This window comes from Pogoniulus pusillus, chromosome 26 (assembly GCF_015220805.1).
Source record: "Pogoniulus pusillus isolate bPogPus1 chromosome 26, bPogPus1.pri, whole genome shotgun sequence".
NCBI classification, from domain to species: domain Eukaryota; kingdom Metazoa; phylum Chordata; class Aves; order Piciformes; family Lybiidae; genus Pogoniulus; species Pogoniulus pusillus.
In genome coordinates, this window is record NC_087289.1 from 3,540,192 (window position 1) to 3,558,091 (window position 17,900).

At 47.0% G+C, this 17,900-nt stretch overlaps 1 protein-coding gene across 5 annotated transcripts in view; it reads right to left on the bottom strand.

The window, feature by feature from the left end:
• The window catches only part of IL1RAP (interleukin 1 receptor accessory protein), a 51,456-nt gene that overhangs the window by 26,035 nt on the left and 7,521 nt on the right, over nucleotides 1-17,900 (bottom strand). For 3 of the 5 annotated variants that reach the window (XM_064164735.1, XM_064164738.1, XM_064164739.1), the window contains exon 2: nucleotides 5,884-5,954. In XM_064164735.1, the coding sequence (XP_064020805.1) occupies nucleotides 5,884-5,954 (71 nt within the window). The remainder of the gene's footprint in view (nucleotides 1-5,883; nucleotides 5,955-17,900) is intronic. The other 2 variants (XM_064164736.1, XM_064164737.1) reach the window with 1 other exon arrangement.

The window sequence follows — 17,900 nt, forward strand, 5'->3', positions numbered from 1 at the left end:
AGTTCTTGGGAGTCAAAATCAATACAATGTGCAATCATGAACAGCTCTTGCAACAACTCACAAATCCTCATTGTATAACTACTTATTCTGCTGAAATGAGTTCTTGAAAACAAATTTCCCACTGTTTTGGTTTTTGCTTCCAAGATTACTCAAAAGCAACACATGGGCCTTGTCTTCTTGGCCAGGGAAGAGTTGACTGTTACTGCTCTTCACCAGAGAGCTGTACCCAGAGATATTGCCTCCAGGCTGGCTAACTTGCATGGCTGCAAGAACACTGTCACACTGAACTGCCAGTCCTAAGGCAGCATGAAAAGGAGGTTCACCTGATTAGTATTACTACAGAGCTGTCCTCAAGCTGGCAGGGTCTCATGTGTGTGCCTGGGACACTGGACTGGGATTTGACAATGCCTGCTTCTGCCACAGGCTTGCTTAGTTAAGCACATGCAGCTCAGTTATTGCAATTATCCAGGGTCTCTGTTGCCTGCTTTAAAATGCAGTCAACAAATCTGCACCACCTACCACAAACATCCACAGGGATATCTACATAAAAAAAAAAAAGCTGCAGTCGTTGTCCTCAGATGAGGATAGGCACTGGAAAAATGCAGCAGGCAGTAAAATGTATCTTCAGGGTCTATGAGCCTAGCAGAAGTCACTCATGTGCAATAAAACGTATGAGACTGAGCACACAGCTACGCGGCTGCAGCAGGGAGACGTGATGGATAAGGCAGGTAGGAGACAGGCCCCTGATGTCCACTGATACACACAGAGGAGCAAAGGCAGCTGCCCAACAAACACATCAGTGACACACCTAAATCAGGCTGCTTTCCACCACATGCTTCTGTTCCTCAACACAGATGGCCACGTCACGTCACACCGACACCTGCACGGAACTCACCCTTCACAACCTATTTCCTCAGCTGACAAGAAGTGAGGTCTTATTTCCTTGGTGGGCACAGCTCTGGCTGGTGTCAGGGAAGGCTGGAAGCTGTGGTTACAGATCTGCACTCAGGCCAGATCTATGCTGGCCTCCCGGGGAGGTGGTGGAGGCACCGTTCCTGGAGGTGTTCAAGCAAAGCCTGGATGAGGCACTTAGTGCCATGGTCTGGTTGATTGGCTAGAGCTCGGTGCTAGGTTGGACTGGATGATCTTGGAGGTCTCTTCCAACCTGGCTGATTCCATGATTCTATGCTACAGGTGTTATCTCCATCCAGTTGAGGGCTAGGCACCTTATGACATTCTCACTGTTGAACAACTTCATGCCTGCAAGTGCCATTAACTTCTGTTGTAGAAGTAACTCACAGATGGGTATGGATGGTTATAAAATCATGTCCTAAATTAGGACAGCACGAAGCTGAGATTGGAAGAGTAGGAAGAAATCAGGAAATCCCAGGAGGAGGGTGGGGGAGGGATTTAGTCTCTTTAGAAAACAATAAAGCAGTTTAATCTATTTTTCTTTTGACTTTACACACTAAAATAAGCTTCTCAGCTTCTGGGGCTGTCACAAATCATAAGGAAAATAAGGCCACTGGAACCCCCTCAGTAGAGTAAGAGCTATATAGTAATAATCCTGAGGAGCTGCACAGGGCTTTCCATCTTCAAAGTGTTTTACAGACAGTAATTTATTAATCTGCAAATTTCCCCTGGCCATAAGTAACTGCTCTGCCTCTCTGCTAAGCACAACAGAGACATGCAGCTCATACTGACACTCAGGAGAGGTGGTGTAAGCCAGTTTCTAGCTCGCTGTGGTTAGAACTTTGCTGCTCCAAACACCACCTGAATCCAGAAGCACTGGTGACAACTGGCACTTTGGAGTCAACTTCAGAGGGGACAAAACTAGTGCCCAAGAGCTTCCAGTAAGGGAGAGCATAAGAGAAATACTCACAATCCAGCAAATAACAGCCAAGCCCAAAATAAGACAGGACAGAGGCTCCTGGCTGTCTTACAGCCACTTCCTACCATGCTGGGATGTGACTGTGTGCAGAAGCTGGTCCCAGATCTGGGCCCATCCTACCAGGCAGTCTGTTTGATAGCCCCCAAGGGAGCTGTCAGAGCAGTTTGCTATGCAAACATGATGCTTCCTCCCACCAAAGGGCTATTTATGCACAGCATTTACCTGCTCAGACTAGACAGGTCCTTTAAATAATCAGCACAAGGCTTCCCCTCCTCCCCCAGCAACAGTATTCTTCTGTTTTTCTAATTCCCCAAGACAATACTCCTAACTATGATCCTCTCCCTAGCCTTCAGCCTGTAGAAGTAGGGAGCTCTGGGAGAATGTGAGAGCAGCCTGGTTATCAGAGAGAGAAAAATGGAACAAGGAACACAACTACAGCTACATCTTTTAAATAACTCAGTATCTAAATAGGCCAGCTTTGGAAACAAGATAACATTATTCTGTGTTCAGACTTGCAGCTCTTTGTCCAACTGGCTTTTCATCTCTTTTAAGCCAGTGTATATTTATATGACCTCAGTGGCACCAAAGAAATCATTGTGAGACCAAAACTGGGTTCATTGGTTTTTGCTAACCTTCTCTGGATATCAGAACATCTGGGTTCATAAAGCATCCTGCAGCACAAGTTCAGAGATCTGAACTTTATCTTCAGGATGGCTGAGGCAAGGAAAGCAGAAGACCTAAGTACCACTGCAAACAACATGGCAAAGAACTGAAACCCAGGCATGGCAGCTCATGTATATTCTCAAAACCAGAAGAGATTTGCTCAGATATAAAGCATGAGTGAGTAGCAGACTCAAGCACAAAGTCAGCTCCAGACTACTTGGATCACATTTCCTTCCTCTTCCAGCTAATGGCTGGAAGCAGAACCAGCAGAGCCCAAAGAGCAGATGTTTACAGCCTTAGTGCTGCCGGCAAAATTGGGGAGGGGGAAATATAGTTTGCAGTAAGAAAAAGGGTGAAGTGAAATGCTTCTGACACTGCCAGGAAGACTGTTTGCTGTATTGGATGAAAAGTCCATCTGCATTATAGCCAGAGCAGTGCTAGTGTTTTATAGCTGAAATGTAGTAATTGTTGGCTGCTTATCCCCTCTACAAGCTCATAGAACTTGGGCCAGTACCTTGGGCAGTCTTTGGTCAATGATGCTGACTACGCTGCTCCTCTGGGGAGGGCTGCAGAGGCAGGTAGGAAAAGTGGCAGAAAATCATGACAGGAATCCTGCCCCTGTCTCCAGCCTTTCCCAGCACCCTGCCAGCCTGGGCTTGAGAAAGAGTTGGTCTCAACAATACAGCATTACATGACTATGATAGCAAAGCACAGAAAGAGACCCAGCTGAAATGCCAAATCCCTACCAGGTTACACCTTAAAATATCTCAGGAGCCAGATTCCTGTGCTAGTTTGAAGCAGGCTAGAATGTTTTGGTGAGAAGAACTAGATCATAGGCTGTGAATGGAAAACAATGGTGATGTCTACTCCCCTCAGAGTCTTGCTGAAAGAAGAAACAAAAACATTAGATAACACTCTCACCATTTTCACTCACTCTGCCTTGAGCTTCTGACTGAGCTGCAGCTCCCTAACCTCACCTTCCACTCACCTTTGCTTCTTAACCTCTTGGCTGAAGCTCTATTCTTCTTTAGGACTGGGGTAAGGTTGAGAGGGGCAGGGGGAAGGTGCAGGGGTGGTTGGGAGCCCCTCCTGGGGACTCAGGTTTCTGGGAGGGGAGTTGTGTTTCTGTATTACCTTTTACCTTGTATGTTTCTGTCTATAACTGTATATACTGTAAATATCTGCTTGTATACTGTGCTGGCTGTAAATAAATAGCTTCATTTATATTCCCAGAGCCAACCGAGACTAGTCTGAGTAATTTCTAAAGTGTGGGGGGGCAGGGAACACCCAAACCATCACAATTCCCCAGTGAGAGCCATAGCTTTTCTTGGTGTTAGAAGACCACTGGGGCAGCTGCAGATGGTGCACAGCCTTTCTGCGGTCACTCCAGACACCATCTGCTCTGCTCCCCGCACCTACGCTCCCTGCTCTGAGAAGAAAAAGTGAGCTCAAACGCTGTAACATTACCAGAGCATGTCTGGCCTCCCACACTGCTCTGTATTTATGACTTCACAAGGGTGAGACAAACCTCAGCTGCCTTTTGGTACCGGTCCCAGGAATCCCCACAGTGTAACAGAGGGCCGCACAGACGGCTGCCCCTCCAGCCAAGTACAAACAGCTATCCAAGACCATCATGAATAACAAGAAACATTTTGACAGCCCAAGTGGTTTATGATGTCTGTGGAACAAAAAAGGGAGCTCTGAAGTGAAGAGGGGGTCTATCAACTCACCCAAAGACCTGCAGAAAATCCAATAGTGGATTTGCAGAAGAAATGTATTTTAACACTTTGATACTTAGGTTCTTGCAGTGCTCTACAAGGACTCTAACCATCCTGTGCAGAAACCCTCTGTTAAAGCAGGAGTATTTGGGAAAAAAAAACACTGAATACCTTGCAGAAATGCATGAAGGCTTCAACTGGCACAACCCTGTGACCTGAACACCAGGGTGCTCATTTCATGTCCCCCAGCTGACAGCTTTCAGAGTAACATTTCCTGGTCAGTCCTGACTCACTTGCACTTATCTCCCGTTTCTGCTAAAGCCCAAGATGACTGCACACTGGGTGTTGTAACGCTGCCTCAGCAGGAGGAGGAGATTGCGTTGGTGGAGACACTACAGAAACACATGCAAAGCAGGGACTTTCCCAATGAGCAGCAGCGATCCATGCTATTGGATCCCTCCTTCCCCAAAACACTTCTACTATCCAAGGCTTAGCAGAGGAGACCTGGGTCACACACTCTTTTCTTTCTCCTTTGGTGTTTTCCCATTGCTCATCACTTTCATCAGGCACCTGTCAGCCAGGATAGGACATTCCCTGCTGAAAACTAGTGCCTACTGTACATGCCTGCAGCCCTTAAGCAACCCAAGGAGACAAATCTTCCAATCTTCAGCCACCGTAATGAACCTTGCACCAGGATGAAACTTGATGAGGTGTGAACGCAGCCCCGGTAATTCAGTGTAGTCCAAGAGATAATGATACAAGAGCTGTTCATCTGCTCAGGGTATTAGAACTGCTTGTTTGCCAGCCCTGCAGAGGGGCAAGGGCTCATGGGGAGACTTGTCAACCCCCTGCACAGTCCTTATGTCTGAACATTTCCCTGTATAAAGCCAGTGCCTGTTCTTTCCTCCCTCCCCCATTTCCACTCGCCTCCTGCAAATCATGCTGTCTCCTTCCACCCCCAAATAGGAAGTCCGGAGCTGAGACACACACAATCTGCCTCTTCACAAGAGCTGGGCTGAACATGTGCCAGTGGAGCTGCAAGCATGACAACATCTTTCCTGTCAGGAAAGTGACTCAGTGAGACGAGTATGAGAGCTTCTCTTACTCAAGAAGTTCCCCTCTTTCCCTGCATTGCTGAGGCGTGAGTCAGAATCCAAGAGGCGGAAGCTCAACCCCTTCGGATCCAAGCAGGAATAGCAGAGCTCGGGTTCAAGCCCAGGTCCTGCTTGCAACTCAGTGCCAACTCAGTGTCATTTGCCAAGCCCTGGTTTCACCCTTCAGAGAAAGGAAGTAGTAACACTGACCAAGTGGGCAGCTTGAATTTGCAAAGCACTCTTAAGTCAAGGTGGTGCTCAGTGCTATTTGCTAATGCACACGCACACATTTTACATGCTCATGCAGACCTAACGTGACATTCATGCACTCTGCTGATGTATTTCACACACTCCATCCCTACTGCCACTTTTCTTTCTCCATCTTCAGATCAGCTCCTCTTGTATTAAGTAGGTAGACCCATAATGTGCCATGACCTACAGCCAGTTTTCTTTCTCCAGCCTCAGATCAGCTCTTCTTGTAGTAAGTAGGTAGACCCATAATGTGCCATGACCTTACCCGAGCCAGTGCCAAGGGTCACCATGCACAGCCAGAGTGTAACCAGCAGAGCACCATCCATCTTCATCCTGCTGAGACAAAGCACACACCAAGGTTCTGGTTATTTTACTCAGTTCCATCACTGCAGGCATTTTTTTAACTCTGAGCATATGTGTTTATTCCTCCACCCACCCAGTGATCCTTTAATTCTGGTATGCTCTTTTCATTTACTTTTTTCCCCTGAAGAACAGCATCTGTGTGGCAGCATTGTTCTGCCAGTGGGCAGCTGCAAGGAGGTGATGGCTCAGAAAAGGACAGCCCAGTTCACTGACTTAAGTCACTGGAACAGTTTGTATCTGTGAGGACAAGGAGTAGAGCAGATGCTTGCAGATCAGAAATTCCAAGCTTTGACTTGCAAAAAACCAAAGTCCTTTACCAAGACATGATGGTTTGAGGCTAATGAATTGACAGAAATTAGATCACTGGTTGTGAAAAGAAAATAATGGTGAAGTCTATATCATTCATTGGTTTGATGAGAGGGATAAAAAGCAAACATGGCAACAATTTGTCCCACTGTGGATCTATTCACTTCCTCTTCACTCTGCTCTAATATCTCTCCTCTAATCTTGGTCAACACATAACAACATAAGCTTTGCTGGTTGTTTTGTTTGTCTGTTTGGGAAGTAAAGGGAGAACAAAGGGGTAGCTGTGAGCTCCTTCTGGGCAGTTTCCTTTGTCCAGCAGGGAGTTTGGATTTCTGTATTATTTCTGACTTGTATGTAACTGTAAATACTTAGAATGGTTTAGGTTGGAATGGACCTCAAAGATCATCCAGTTCCAACTCCCCATCATAGGCAGGGACACCTCCTACTAGAACTGGTCTAGCTGTAAATAGAATCAACCAGGTTGGAAGAGACCTCCAAGATCATTCAGTCCAACCTATCCCCCAGCCCTAGCCAGTCAACCAGACCATGGCACCAAGTGCCTCATCCAGGCTTTGCTTGAACACCTCCAGGGACGGTGCCTCCACCACCTCCCTGGGCAGCCCATTCCAATGCCAATCTCTCTCTCTGTGAAGAACTTCCTCCTAACATCCAGCCTATACTTCCCCGGTACAGCTTGAGACTGTGTCCCCTTGTTCTATTGCTGGTTGCCTGGGAGAAGAGGCCAACCCCCACCTGGCTACAGCCTCCCTTCAGGTAGTTGTAGACAGCAATGAGGTCAACCCTGAGCCTCCTCTTCTCTAGGCTAAACAACCCCAGCTCACTCAGCCTCTCCTCATAGGGTTTGTGTTCCAGGCCCCTCACCTGGGGGTGTATTGTGTATATATGCTTGTGAATTTTGCTTTGCTGTAAACACAGCTTCATCTTACTTCCAAGCTGGCTAGTCTGGTAAATTCCAATAGCTGGGGGGAAATTTCAAACCCATGCCATAAGACCTCACTCTGTTCATTTCCAAGAACAAGCACAGAAAGCATTTACGGTAGCAAGTGGCGGCTGAAGCGCGTTTGCACTGAACATGACTGACAGTTCAGTGTGGCAACCACGCTGGGTGCGGTCCAAATCTGCAATATCTGCTCCTGGTGACATGAGAAGAGGCCAGCCAACAGAGTCCTGACTGCTTCACCCCATTCTTGCATGCAGGACAAGGCTCCACCAGCTCTTTGCTGTCAAATTCTCTTTGAGCAGTCCCCTTGCAGAAGCAAACAAGCGCCAGGTTTGGATGCTTTTCGCAGAGGATCTGAACAAAGGTTTATACTTTGCAGGCAGCGTTGACAGGCAAAACAATTCCAGGCCTCTCCATTCTCACTACAGAGCACAATTTCTTGTAATTTAAGATAAATGTGCACTGCCAGAGTTTCAGCTGCCACCCGCTCCAGTATCTGGCATTCAGCTCAGAGCTGTTCCCTCGCTGGAACTGAATTTCCCTGCGTTTCTAGGTTTTCCAGGATGCAACTTATAAGCTGGTAGTCATGAAAGCTGACATCTGCTAGATGTTCTCATTAATGGGGTGAAGGTTATATTTGATATTCCTGGGTGCCATCAGATCACATAGGGAGAAGAGATAGAAGAGATGGTTAAAAGGCTGAACTTCATCAAAGCACTTCAGCTCCACTGGGCAGATGCAGTAATGAGCACGGTGATACTGTCAAGAGCACACTTAGATGATGGCAAGGAAACCTGCTCCATCAGAGTGGTCCAAAAGGGTGGGGATAGAAGTCACAGAGTTCCCTTAAACCCATCCCTGGAAAACCTGTCCGAAATACATGGATTACATAAACAAAGAGCACCTAAGATTGTACAGACTGCAGAGATTAAGAAGAACGGGACATGTGAACTGCCCTACTCAAAACCCAGCAGCGGATATTGAATTCTTCCTTTTCAATGCCTGCATCTGAAAAGCCTTTGTTAGAAGCTTTCCCTTGCTGGGCTCATCTCAAATAAAGGAACTCCAGAGAAAGCCTGCTCTTCCCTGCACAGTCCATGCAAAGAGCTGCAGGATGCCTCAGAAGCCACAAGGCCTTCAGATACGGGCAAGAAGCTGGGCAGAAGCTGGGTTCCAGCTGCGAGCACTGGTCCTCCCCTACACCATTCATCCAAACTAAAATGCCAGCTGCTAATCACATCCTTCTTTCCTGCCATCTACAACCAGCTTCCAATGTCACTTAAGATTACATAGGGAGAAGACTAAATTAAGCACTCCTACCCTCTCAAAACACTGGGGAAAGAGAAAACATCTTCATAGCATGGGACTGGAGAGAGAGTACAAACATGTTCCACTTCTGGTAGGAACTTAGAAACTTGGGAATGCAGATGCTGGAAGAGAGGGAATGTAAACATTGAGTGGGATCATTCCCATAAAGATCCCTCATGATTCCTTCTCCATTTGTGTGTGTCCTAACTTACCCTCATTTTGCAGTGATTCTCTCCTGCATTTTGCACAAATCAGACTGAATTCAGCCCTGAAGCAGGGAAAACTCCTGCCTTTGGATGAGTTTCTCCCGTTTAGAGCAAGGCCATTTAAGTGGCCCGAGGCCAAAATAAACTACTACATTTCACTCAGTGATACATGAACTCTGCAGCCAGCTAATATTTGCATCCATTAACCATGCTTATAGAAACATGCTCCTTTCAACTGTCTCAAAGAGCCATCAGTTCTCTGCTCCCACAAGCAAGGTATCTAAGATTTCCATGCTCTGCCTGCTAGTAGAAAATTCTTGCTTCTTGCTCTATCCAGCCATAAAATCAAAAGTCATGTACAACCTGATTTACTTCTGGTTCATTCCAGGGGCTCCCAAGATCTTATCAGTGGAGGCAGACAGACACAGAGCCTGTCAGATTACAGCAACTTCTCCATTATGGGAAGGGGACTCAGCTGACCACAGCCCTGGCTGCTCTCACAGAACACAAGGAGCTGTGGAAAGTACATGCACAGAGGCAGGGGCTGCTCAAGGTGAACCACTGCAACCTCCTGGATGCCCTGACCATGTCAGTACTTGACACCTGGGATGAAGGAATAGGATTTTGTTCTCCTTTGGTAAGGATGTGGAGAGCTTGTACACATGATGAAGATGACAAAGGGCAGGATGGCCTCTAGCTGAGTTCCATTCCCATGACACATGACTATTAAATAGAAACATCAAAGCAATTCATGACAAAGAATCTGATGCTTTGTTCTACTGACAGAGCACAGGGAGGACCAGTTTTTTATGTAGGAGTGCTGCAAGCACTGTGATGCTTTTTTTCAAATGGCCCAAAAGTCTGTGATATTCCCAAACCAGAAAGGTCTTCCCACAGCAGTCTTGTGGTGACACAATGTCGTCACTTCTCCCTGGGGAGGAGAACACAACTGTGGCAGTGACACCAGCAGAACATTGCATGCATTCAGCAGAAGGGGAAGGGTGAGGGGGGGGAAGAGAGAGTGGTTTGCAATGCTCTAAGAACCTGATGCAGGACTACAACTCACTCTGATCTTGCCAGGAAGAGAAGAGTTTTCTCAGGTTTTCCCAGCAACCTCCTTCTCTGTTTCATGATTTCAGAAATCCTGTTGCCATTTTGCCCTATGTGATGAAATTCCAATTCTTTCTGGTTAACTTCTTACACAATTTGGTAGCACTGCACTGAAACTCCAACATCTCTGTCTGCAACCAATGTACCCAAAGGTCAGAAAGTACAAACCCCAGGCTGCAGCAGAGGGGTTCATCCAACTGGCATAGAATCATAGAATCAACCAGGTTGGAAGAGACCTCCAAGATCATCCAGTCCAACCTAGCACCCAGCCCTATCCAGTCAACTAGACCATGGCACTAAGTGTCTCATCCAGGCTTTTCTTGAAGACCTCCAGGGACGGTGACTCCACCACCTCCCCGGGCAGCCCATTCCAATGGGAAATCACTCTCTCTGTGAAGAACTTCCTCCTAATATCCAGCCTATACCTACCCTGGCACAACTTGAGACTGTGTCCCCTTGTTCTATTGCTGCTTGCCTGGGAGAAGAGGCCACCCCCCACCTGGCTACAATGCCCCTTCAGGTAGTTGTAGACAGTAATAAGACCTCACCTCTAGTAAACAAACAAATACCATAAACAGCAAACCTTAAAAGGAGCCAGGAATAAAAGTCAGTGATAAGAAGAACACACCAGCTCAGGAATCATGCCACAGCAAGAAAGCAGGCAATTGGAGTAGCCATGAGGCAGCTGGAGAGCAATGATACATCCTGAGCACTCCAGGAACTTCCCAAAAGCCCAGTGTGTGTTCTGAGATGCTCTTAGTATCTCCATTAATATTTTAATAATAATAATTCATGAGACAGTTGGAGAAAACAATTCATCACTGTGCCTGCTAGATTTTTTTTCAGGTGTGTATTTTAAATACTTGATTTGTTTCAAATCAGAAACTGTTTCCTTTTTGTTCCTGAGACTATCTTTCCTCAAAAACTTTCACCTTCTGTCTACTGGGGAGCAAAGAAAAGCAGGCTGGAGGGAAACCTGATCACAGAAGTGTCTCCTATTTAAAGCAGAAGTGGTAAAAGGTTTTGGTTTTCCTTTGATACTGGTCTTTGTGGCAGAAAAAAAGCATAAATATTTTCACGCAACACACCTATGAACACAACACCCTCCCCAGGCAGACCTAGGCAAGGAATCATTCACTCTGACCTTTAGCAGTATGGAGCCTACAAAGCCTGTGCACTCTCCAAGTGATTATTAAACCAATGATAGATGTCAAATAATTAATGAAGAATGCTGCACTCAACAATAGAATAGAATCAACCATGTTGGAAGAGACCTCCAAGATCATCCAGTCCAATCTAGCACCCAGCCCTAGCCAGTCAACCAGACCATGGCACTAAGTGCCTCATCCAGGCTTTGCTTCAACACCTCCAGGGACGGTGACTCCACCACCTCCCTGGGCAGCCCATTCCAATGCCAATCACTCTCTCTGGCAACAACTTCCTAACAACATCCAGCCTAGATCTCCCCCAGCACAACTTGTGACTGTGTCCCCTTGTTCTGTTGCTGCTTGTCTGGCAGAGAGACCAACCCCACCTGGCTACAGCCTCCCTTCAGGTAGTTGCAGACAGCAATGAGCTCTGCCCTGAGCCTCCTCTGCTGCAGGCTGCACACCCCCAGCTCCCTCAGCCTCTCCTCACAGGTCTGTGCTCCAGGCCCCTCACCAACTTCGTTGCCCTTCTCTGGACACCTTCCAGTATCTCAACATCTCTCTTGAAGTGAGAGGCCCAGAACTGGACACAGTGCAACAGCTGCATGCTTCTTCTCTAAGACATTATACCAATCCTACAGAACAATGCTGCATTTTCTAAGCAAATGCCTTTGTCCTTCCTAACCACAGGCACCTAGGGAGAGCTGACAGGTGTTCTGCTTTTACTGAGAAGTCACACTATGGCATGTAGAACAAAAGCAGCCTTCAAACCCCTGCTACTAAGTGCTCCAGCTAAAAGGGCATTTTAAATAAAACAGTTTCATAAAGAGGGGGGAAAAAAAGTAACAGTGGCCAGAGCAGGGTTTATATACTATTTTCTTTCTGTAATTCTGTCCCAGGCTCCTCTGAGTCAAATGCATTTGAGAATGAAGGACTAAACCCAGAAAAAGTGATGCCGACACAAGAAGGATAGCAAAACCAGGGCATCCTGCCACATGGAGCTGTGTCTGAAGGCTGAGGGGCTGCAGAGCAGGGCTGGCACTCAGGAGAGGGACACATCACTGCTTGCCCACGACCTCTGAGTCCGTGCATCACCACCCTGGAGAAGGCAGCTCGCTGAGTCTGCTGGGTTTTCGCATGGGGAGGATAGGTGTACAGCCCAAGTAAATTCAAAGCACCCAAAAGGCAGACAAAGGGCAGCTTGCAAAGGCAGCTGCAGAGAAGCACTAGCAAAAACACTAATGGAAAGTGGGAAAAGGCCCTTCAGCCCTCCAGGAAACACTCTGGCTTTTCAGAATGTGCACGGGTAAGTCGTACAAAGCAGGGAATTACTGTAGCATAAACCATCTTGGTGCCACTTAGCCAGGATTTGAACAGCATCTCTCTGACCCTGCCTGTCCTCCGGAGGCCATCTGGGCACTGCACGGCGCTGCCCTTTGCTATGGCGTCAGCATGCCCACACCCAGCCCAGCCCAAAGAGCTGCTCCTGCAGCGAGCTGGCCCATTCTGCAAACAGCCCTCCTGAGCAATCTCACCTCACGCTGAAATCTCTGGAGACAGGCAATAGGTTTCAGAAGTCCAGCCTTTTCTCCTATTAGCATTTTCCTTGCCAGCCAGCAGCAGTTTGCTGCAGCTCAGAGCACCTTCCCTGCCCTCAGGCTGTGCCACACTTGTCCCTTCAAACCCAGGCACTGTGACCATCAAAGGGCTCCCAGTGCTGTCCTCAGAAAAACACTCACATCTCTCCTAAGGGCAAGGAGCCCAATTTGTCTTGGCAGCAGCTCTCTAACAGCCAGGCATATATCAGCAGGAAACAGTCAGGGCTGAAGCCTGGCCTGCAATCAGGGGTATCGCAGGAGCAATGAACTGTAACCCAATCAGTGCATCTTAAGGCAGGGGACCTGTGAGACTGATGCTTAAAGTCCCACTTTTGTCAAGGTATCTGCACTCACCAGGCTGCCACATGCCTGACAGCAGAGTGGGCTGAAACAATTCTGTTCTGAAATGTTTCGATTATGAAGGCAATTTATATCATCAGAATGAAAGGAAACATTTCCAGTCGGATCAGGCAAACTTTAATGCCAGCTAGAATCACAGCAGATATTAAACACTTGTTTTTGCAGAAGGGAAAAAAAAATAAAACTAGTGGGAGTCAGATGGAAAGCTGCCCTGGTTAGAGGTCTCCCCCACTGCTAGCACAAAGAACCTTCTGTCTTCTTTGGCTAGATCTGGTCAACAACACACAGGACCTGGAAGCAGTGGGGAGCTGCAGTGCTCACACAGAGCTTTTACACCCAGGTCTATCAAGCACCCAGAAGAGAGAACAAAACAAAACCCAAAAATCAACAAAATTTAAACCAAATCTGGACATAGTCTCCTCAGTCAGTGACTCAGACAATTCTTTCCCAGCTGAGGACATGCCACTGGCATCACATCTGAAGTGGCTCCCTTTGCCCGTCACCCACCGCTGCCCCTCCCCAGCTGCAGTCTGCTGGCTTTTCAATAATTACTTTTTACTAAATCCCCTACATGGGAATGAACAAACTCAGCAGTGTGCCACTCCAGGGTCACCCTGGGAGGTGGTCTCAAGCTATTCCTCTTTGAACACAGCAGCACATGCTTCGTGAGCAAGGTTGACCTTCAAAGCACACCATGGGCTCCCGTAGGCAGAGCAGGCATCAGAACTCAGGGAAAAGTAGGGAGATGTTCAGTTACAGCCAGACATTTCTGGGAGCTTCCTTGGTAGTGCAAAACTTGCCTCTGTTTGCAAAATGTGCAGTGTTTGGGACATGGAGGTGATTGCCAAGCAGGGAATTTGTGATCTGCTCTTGGCTCTGATGTACCTTCTCCTGGTGTGCCTTTGACTCAAGAAATTTAACACTAACAATCAGAATTCATTGGAATTCCTCCTCAAGAGAGAAGGGAAAAAAGTGAAATCTAGATATGTGAGAGAGAGGGCCTGAAAATAGATCTGAAGCAAGTCAAGATCCCCCCCTTCTTCCCTTTGTAGTTCTCCTGGGGTCTTCTCAGGGCTGGGCAAAGCAGAAATACTACAGATCTTGCACACTGCTCTGCTGGAGCCCAGGACGCTGCCAATCATACCCTGGCAGCTGCTTGGCAGGCAGAGCACACTGCATTTTATACATTTAAAATAAACTACCTCAATAATCTGCTGCCTCTTTGAAATCTATGCACACCTGGACAAGACAAACAGCTGGGCCTACCACCAAGAGATCTATGGAGTGGGCTTGAGAGACGCAAGTAGAGCCACAGCTATGAAATCAAAGAGCACAGATTACAAATTCATACACACTGGCCGTGGAGCAGTTCAAACACCAACCTACAAGAGCACTTCTGTGCTCAAGAAAAAGGTATCCTGCCAAGACAGTCTATTTTTTAAGTCTGAATAGCCAGGGAATGAAAAGCTTCCAACAGAGCTTCAAAGAGCTGAGACCTTCCATGAAGCCAGACACAATGCTTCTATTTCAGATGGCAATGTTAGAGTGAAAAGGAGAGCTCTGAGAAATGCCCACATATTGTGCTACCAGGAAATAAACTGACAAACTCATCTTTGCACAGGAAAACAGCAATCTGCAACAAATATGGCTCAAAGACCTGAGGAAACTTCAGAATCCAGACTGAGATTCCTCCCTCGCTGCAAGAGTTCTGATCAGCTCTCATGAAACATGTGGAGACACCTGAAAGTGAGCATTTAATTCACACTCTCAGCCTCCTAACCTTTTTAATGGCTTTTAGATGTAAGCAACTTTACTGCCCCCTCTAAGAGCTTGGAATCACTGTCTCTGTGGATATAGCAACACATCCACGTCACGCAACAGATTGCAGTGCAGCAACCCCAGGCTAGCTCAGCCCAAGTCTCTCAATCCAGAGAACATGATAAAAACTCAAGCAGGTTTATCAGCTGTTCTTACTGCCTTTCGAAGGATCACTCTGGGACTCTTGGTCCCCAGGGCAGCTCTCCCAGAGGAAACATCACTTCACAGGAACAGCCTGCCAGTGCTCTGCAGCCCCACTGCACCCAGCTCTAATGAGCACTAGCTAAAGTAGGTTCTCAGTCTCAAAAAACACACCATGAATTTATTTTCTTAAGTTCAAGTCCCTGCTGCCAGCTACATACCTGCTCTTTCACTTCATCTCCTCCTCCTGTAGCCCTCAGTGCTTGCAGATCAGATTCCCAGGGTGGCTGCTCTATATTCAGCTAACATCTTCCCCTTCTTGTTTCCCCGGAGAGAGACACAACAGGTAAAAAGCCTCCAGGCACCACCAAGCTCCAGAGTACAAGATCACTGTTTCACTCCTCTTTGCAAGCATCTTTCAGTGTGACGCTGCCACAAAATCCCCAGGCAGACTGCAACGTCTCCAGCACTGTTGGCAGATTTACTCATGCTGCTGCCAGTGGTAAAGGCCTGATCTCCCACTGCACAAGTGGAGGAGGACTTTGTCAAGTGACTCTGGGTATCCTGGGACAAGCAACACATTCAAGGGTAAATCAGCTGAGCTTTTCTTTCTCAAGTTTGGGCCACACAGTGTTTGCACACCTGGCACTTAGATCAATCATGTTAATTTAATCGCATTTAGCCTTGTAAGAAAAAGCAAGCAAGACTAAGACATGAAGATTCCTTCTCCTCCAGCTCAGACAGGCTGCTCTGTGAGCATATTTTACACATCAACCCACAGCAAAATTTAATGCAATCAAGAAAGGAACAGCAAAGGCACTTAAAATCCGGGACCGATCTGACTCCCTCGGGTTGATGCTCCACTTACAAGCAGCTCTCCAGAGGTCCTTCAAGCCCTCCCCACAGGCCTCCACATTCTCAACCCACCCACTTGGTCCTCCCAGTGACCACCAAAGCAACTTTCTTCTGTGTGCCTGTCCCTTCCTAGTCTGCACAGAACAGCTGCACTTTGCAAAGTGGGCTAGAAAGAGCTGGGTACAGACAGAAAAACAGCAGGAAAAGAGAATGAGGCAATCCTTCCCATGTCATGTATATCACATTTGGTGCCCATGTCTAACACTTCCTTCTGCAAGTATTAGGATGCACCACAACTGGGAACTTGCTTGGGCTCTGCCTACACTGATCCTATCAGTACAGTTTTAAATTCAACCTTAAAACAATGCCAGGAGCTTCCTACAGGAAGATTTGCTGTGTGACCCACAGCACCTACACAGTGGGAAGGCTGAGAGGGAGCTGCAAGCAGCAATATGCTGTGATCGTCATCAATATTAATTATTTGGGGGGAATATGTTTGATCTCATGAGGACAATGAATTCATTCCTTCAGCTGAATGACAAACAAGAGGCAATATATGCACTGCTGACATTTCCAAAGGCTACAAGGAGCAGTGGCAGAAGGAAATACCACTACATGTTAAAACCCTGCTGCAAAGGGGCAAAAATCTTTAAAGTCCCTAAAATGTTAATTTCTGAACACCTGTAATGCCAAGAACTGGATGTCTTCACAACCCAAAATGTGCACTGACCCTAGCCCTAGGCTGGCTCTCCTCTTTGTGTTGAGAGAAGACAATCACTCAGTGTCTTTGGAAAGTTGGGTTGAGTTTCCCTCTTGCTCTTCAACACTTCTTGTCAGCAACTACAGAGCCATTGTACCTGGCACACAAGAGGAGGGGGAAAAAAAAAGCTTAGAAGAGGGAAAAAAAGCTGATTTGCTGGGTAGCCACAAGCCAAGGCTATTGGGCATGGCTGAAATGTCAAGGTGCAGCTCCCCTGTGCAACAGAAGAGGAAGATGCCAGAAGCCTGAAACAAGCTTTCCCATGTCTTTATGGCCTGGGGTCAGAGGTGTCTGCATGTGCAAAACCTTACAATGAGACAGAATTAAACAGAGTCTCTCTAAAGTCCATACAGCAACACAAAAGAGAACAAGGAAGGTAGAGAAAGGTAAATGCAGAGAGGTTGCAGAAGCATAGAGGAGGGGAAAAGACAATCCAGATCATGGGGAAGCTTTGGAGTCTCTTTAGCCATGTCCTTCACTCACCCCAGTCTATCAGCCCTGTCTAGCTCAACTGCAACCAGTACAATTAGCTACAGCAAGGCATTTGGGGACCCAGCAGTGCATTTGTGCTGGTTCAAGGAGGCTGGGTGCCTACAAGCCTTCACAGCCTGCCAGTGTTATCACACTGGGAGCAACACATTCATCCTTCCATTGTGGGGATCCCTCCTTACATGTAAGGGCTGAGAGGTGTCTGAGGCTGAAGGAAGAGTTGGGAGGCAGCTATTTCTCAACAGAATAAATCCAATTGTTTGTATTAGAGTGAATCTGCATGGCTTTTACTGTCACAAGAAGTACTTTCTACAGATCCCAGAGCTTTCAATCAACAGATTGCTAATACTATGCAGGTAGGGCCCTGGATGTTAACTGAGGTGGGACAGAGGCAAGATTTGCTTTCTGCAGTGAGGCTAACCTCAAAAAAAAAAACAAAACAAAACAAGACATTTGGGCTTCTGTCACTGCCACTTATTATGCTCCTGTAAGTCTCTACAGCTGAAGATTTTAAGAGTTTACTCGTTTAGAGTAGCAGTGAGTTTCTGGTTAACCTATCTGAAACCTACAGAGGCATCAATGACCAACTGTAGTGCATGAAAAACTGTAGTGCATGAAAAACTGTAGTGCCTCCCAGACAATCAGGCACCAGAGAGCTTATAAAGGGCTGTCCCCTGAACACAGCACTTTAGCAGAGGCTTCTGAAATCTATGCCTCTGTTTATCCAGCCACATTTATAACAGCCTCTCCACTCCTCACACCAGAATTGCACAGTGTAGCGTCTCTAACGTGCTCAGAGATGCCAAGATGAAAGACAGCATATGAATGCAAAGTATAGATTAATTCCCTGAGCTCAGCA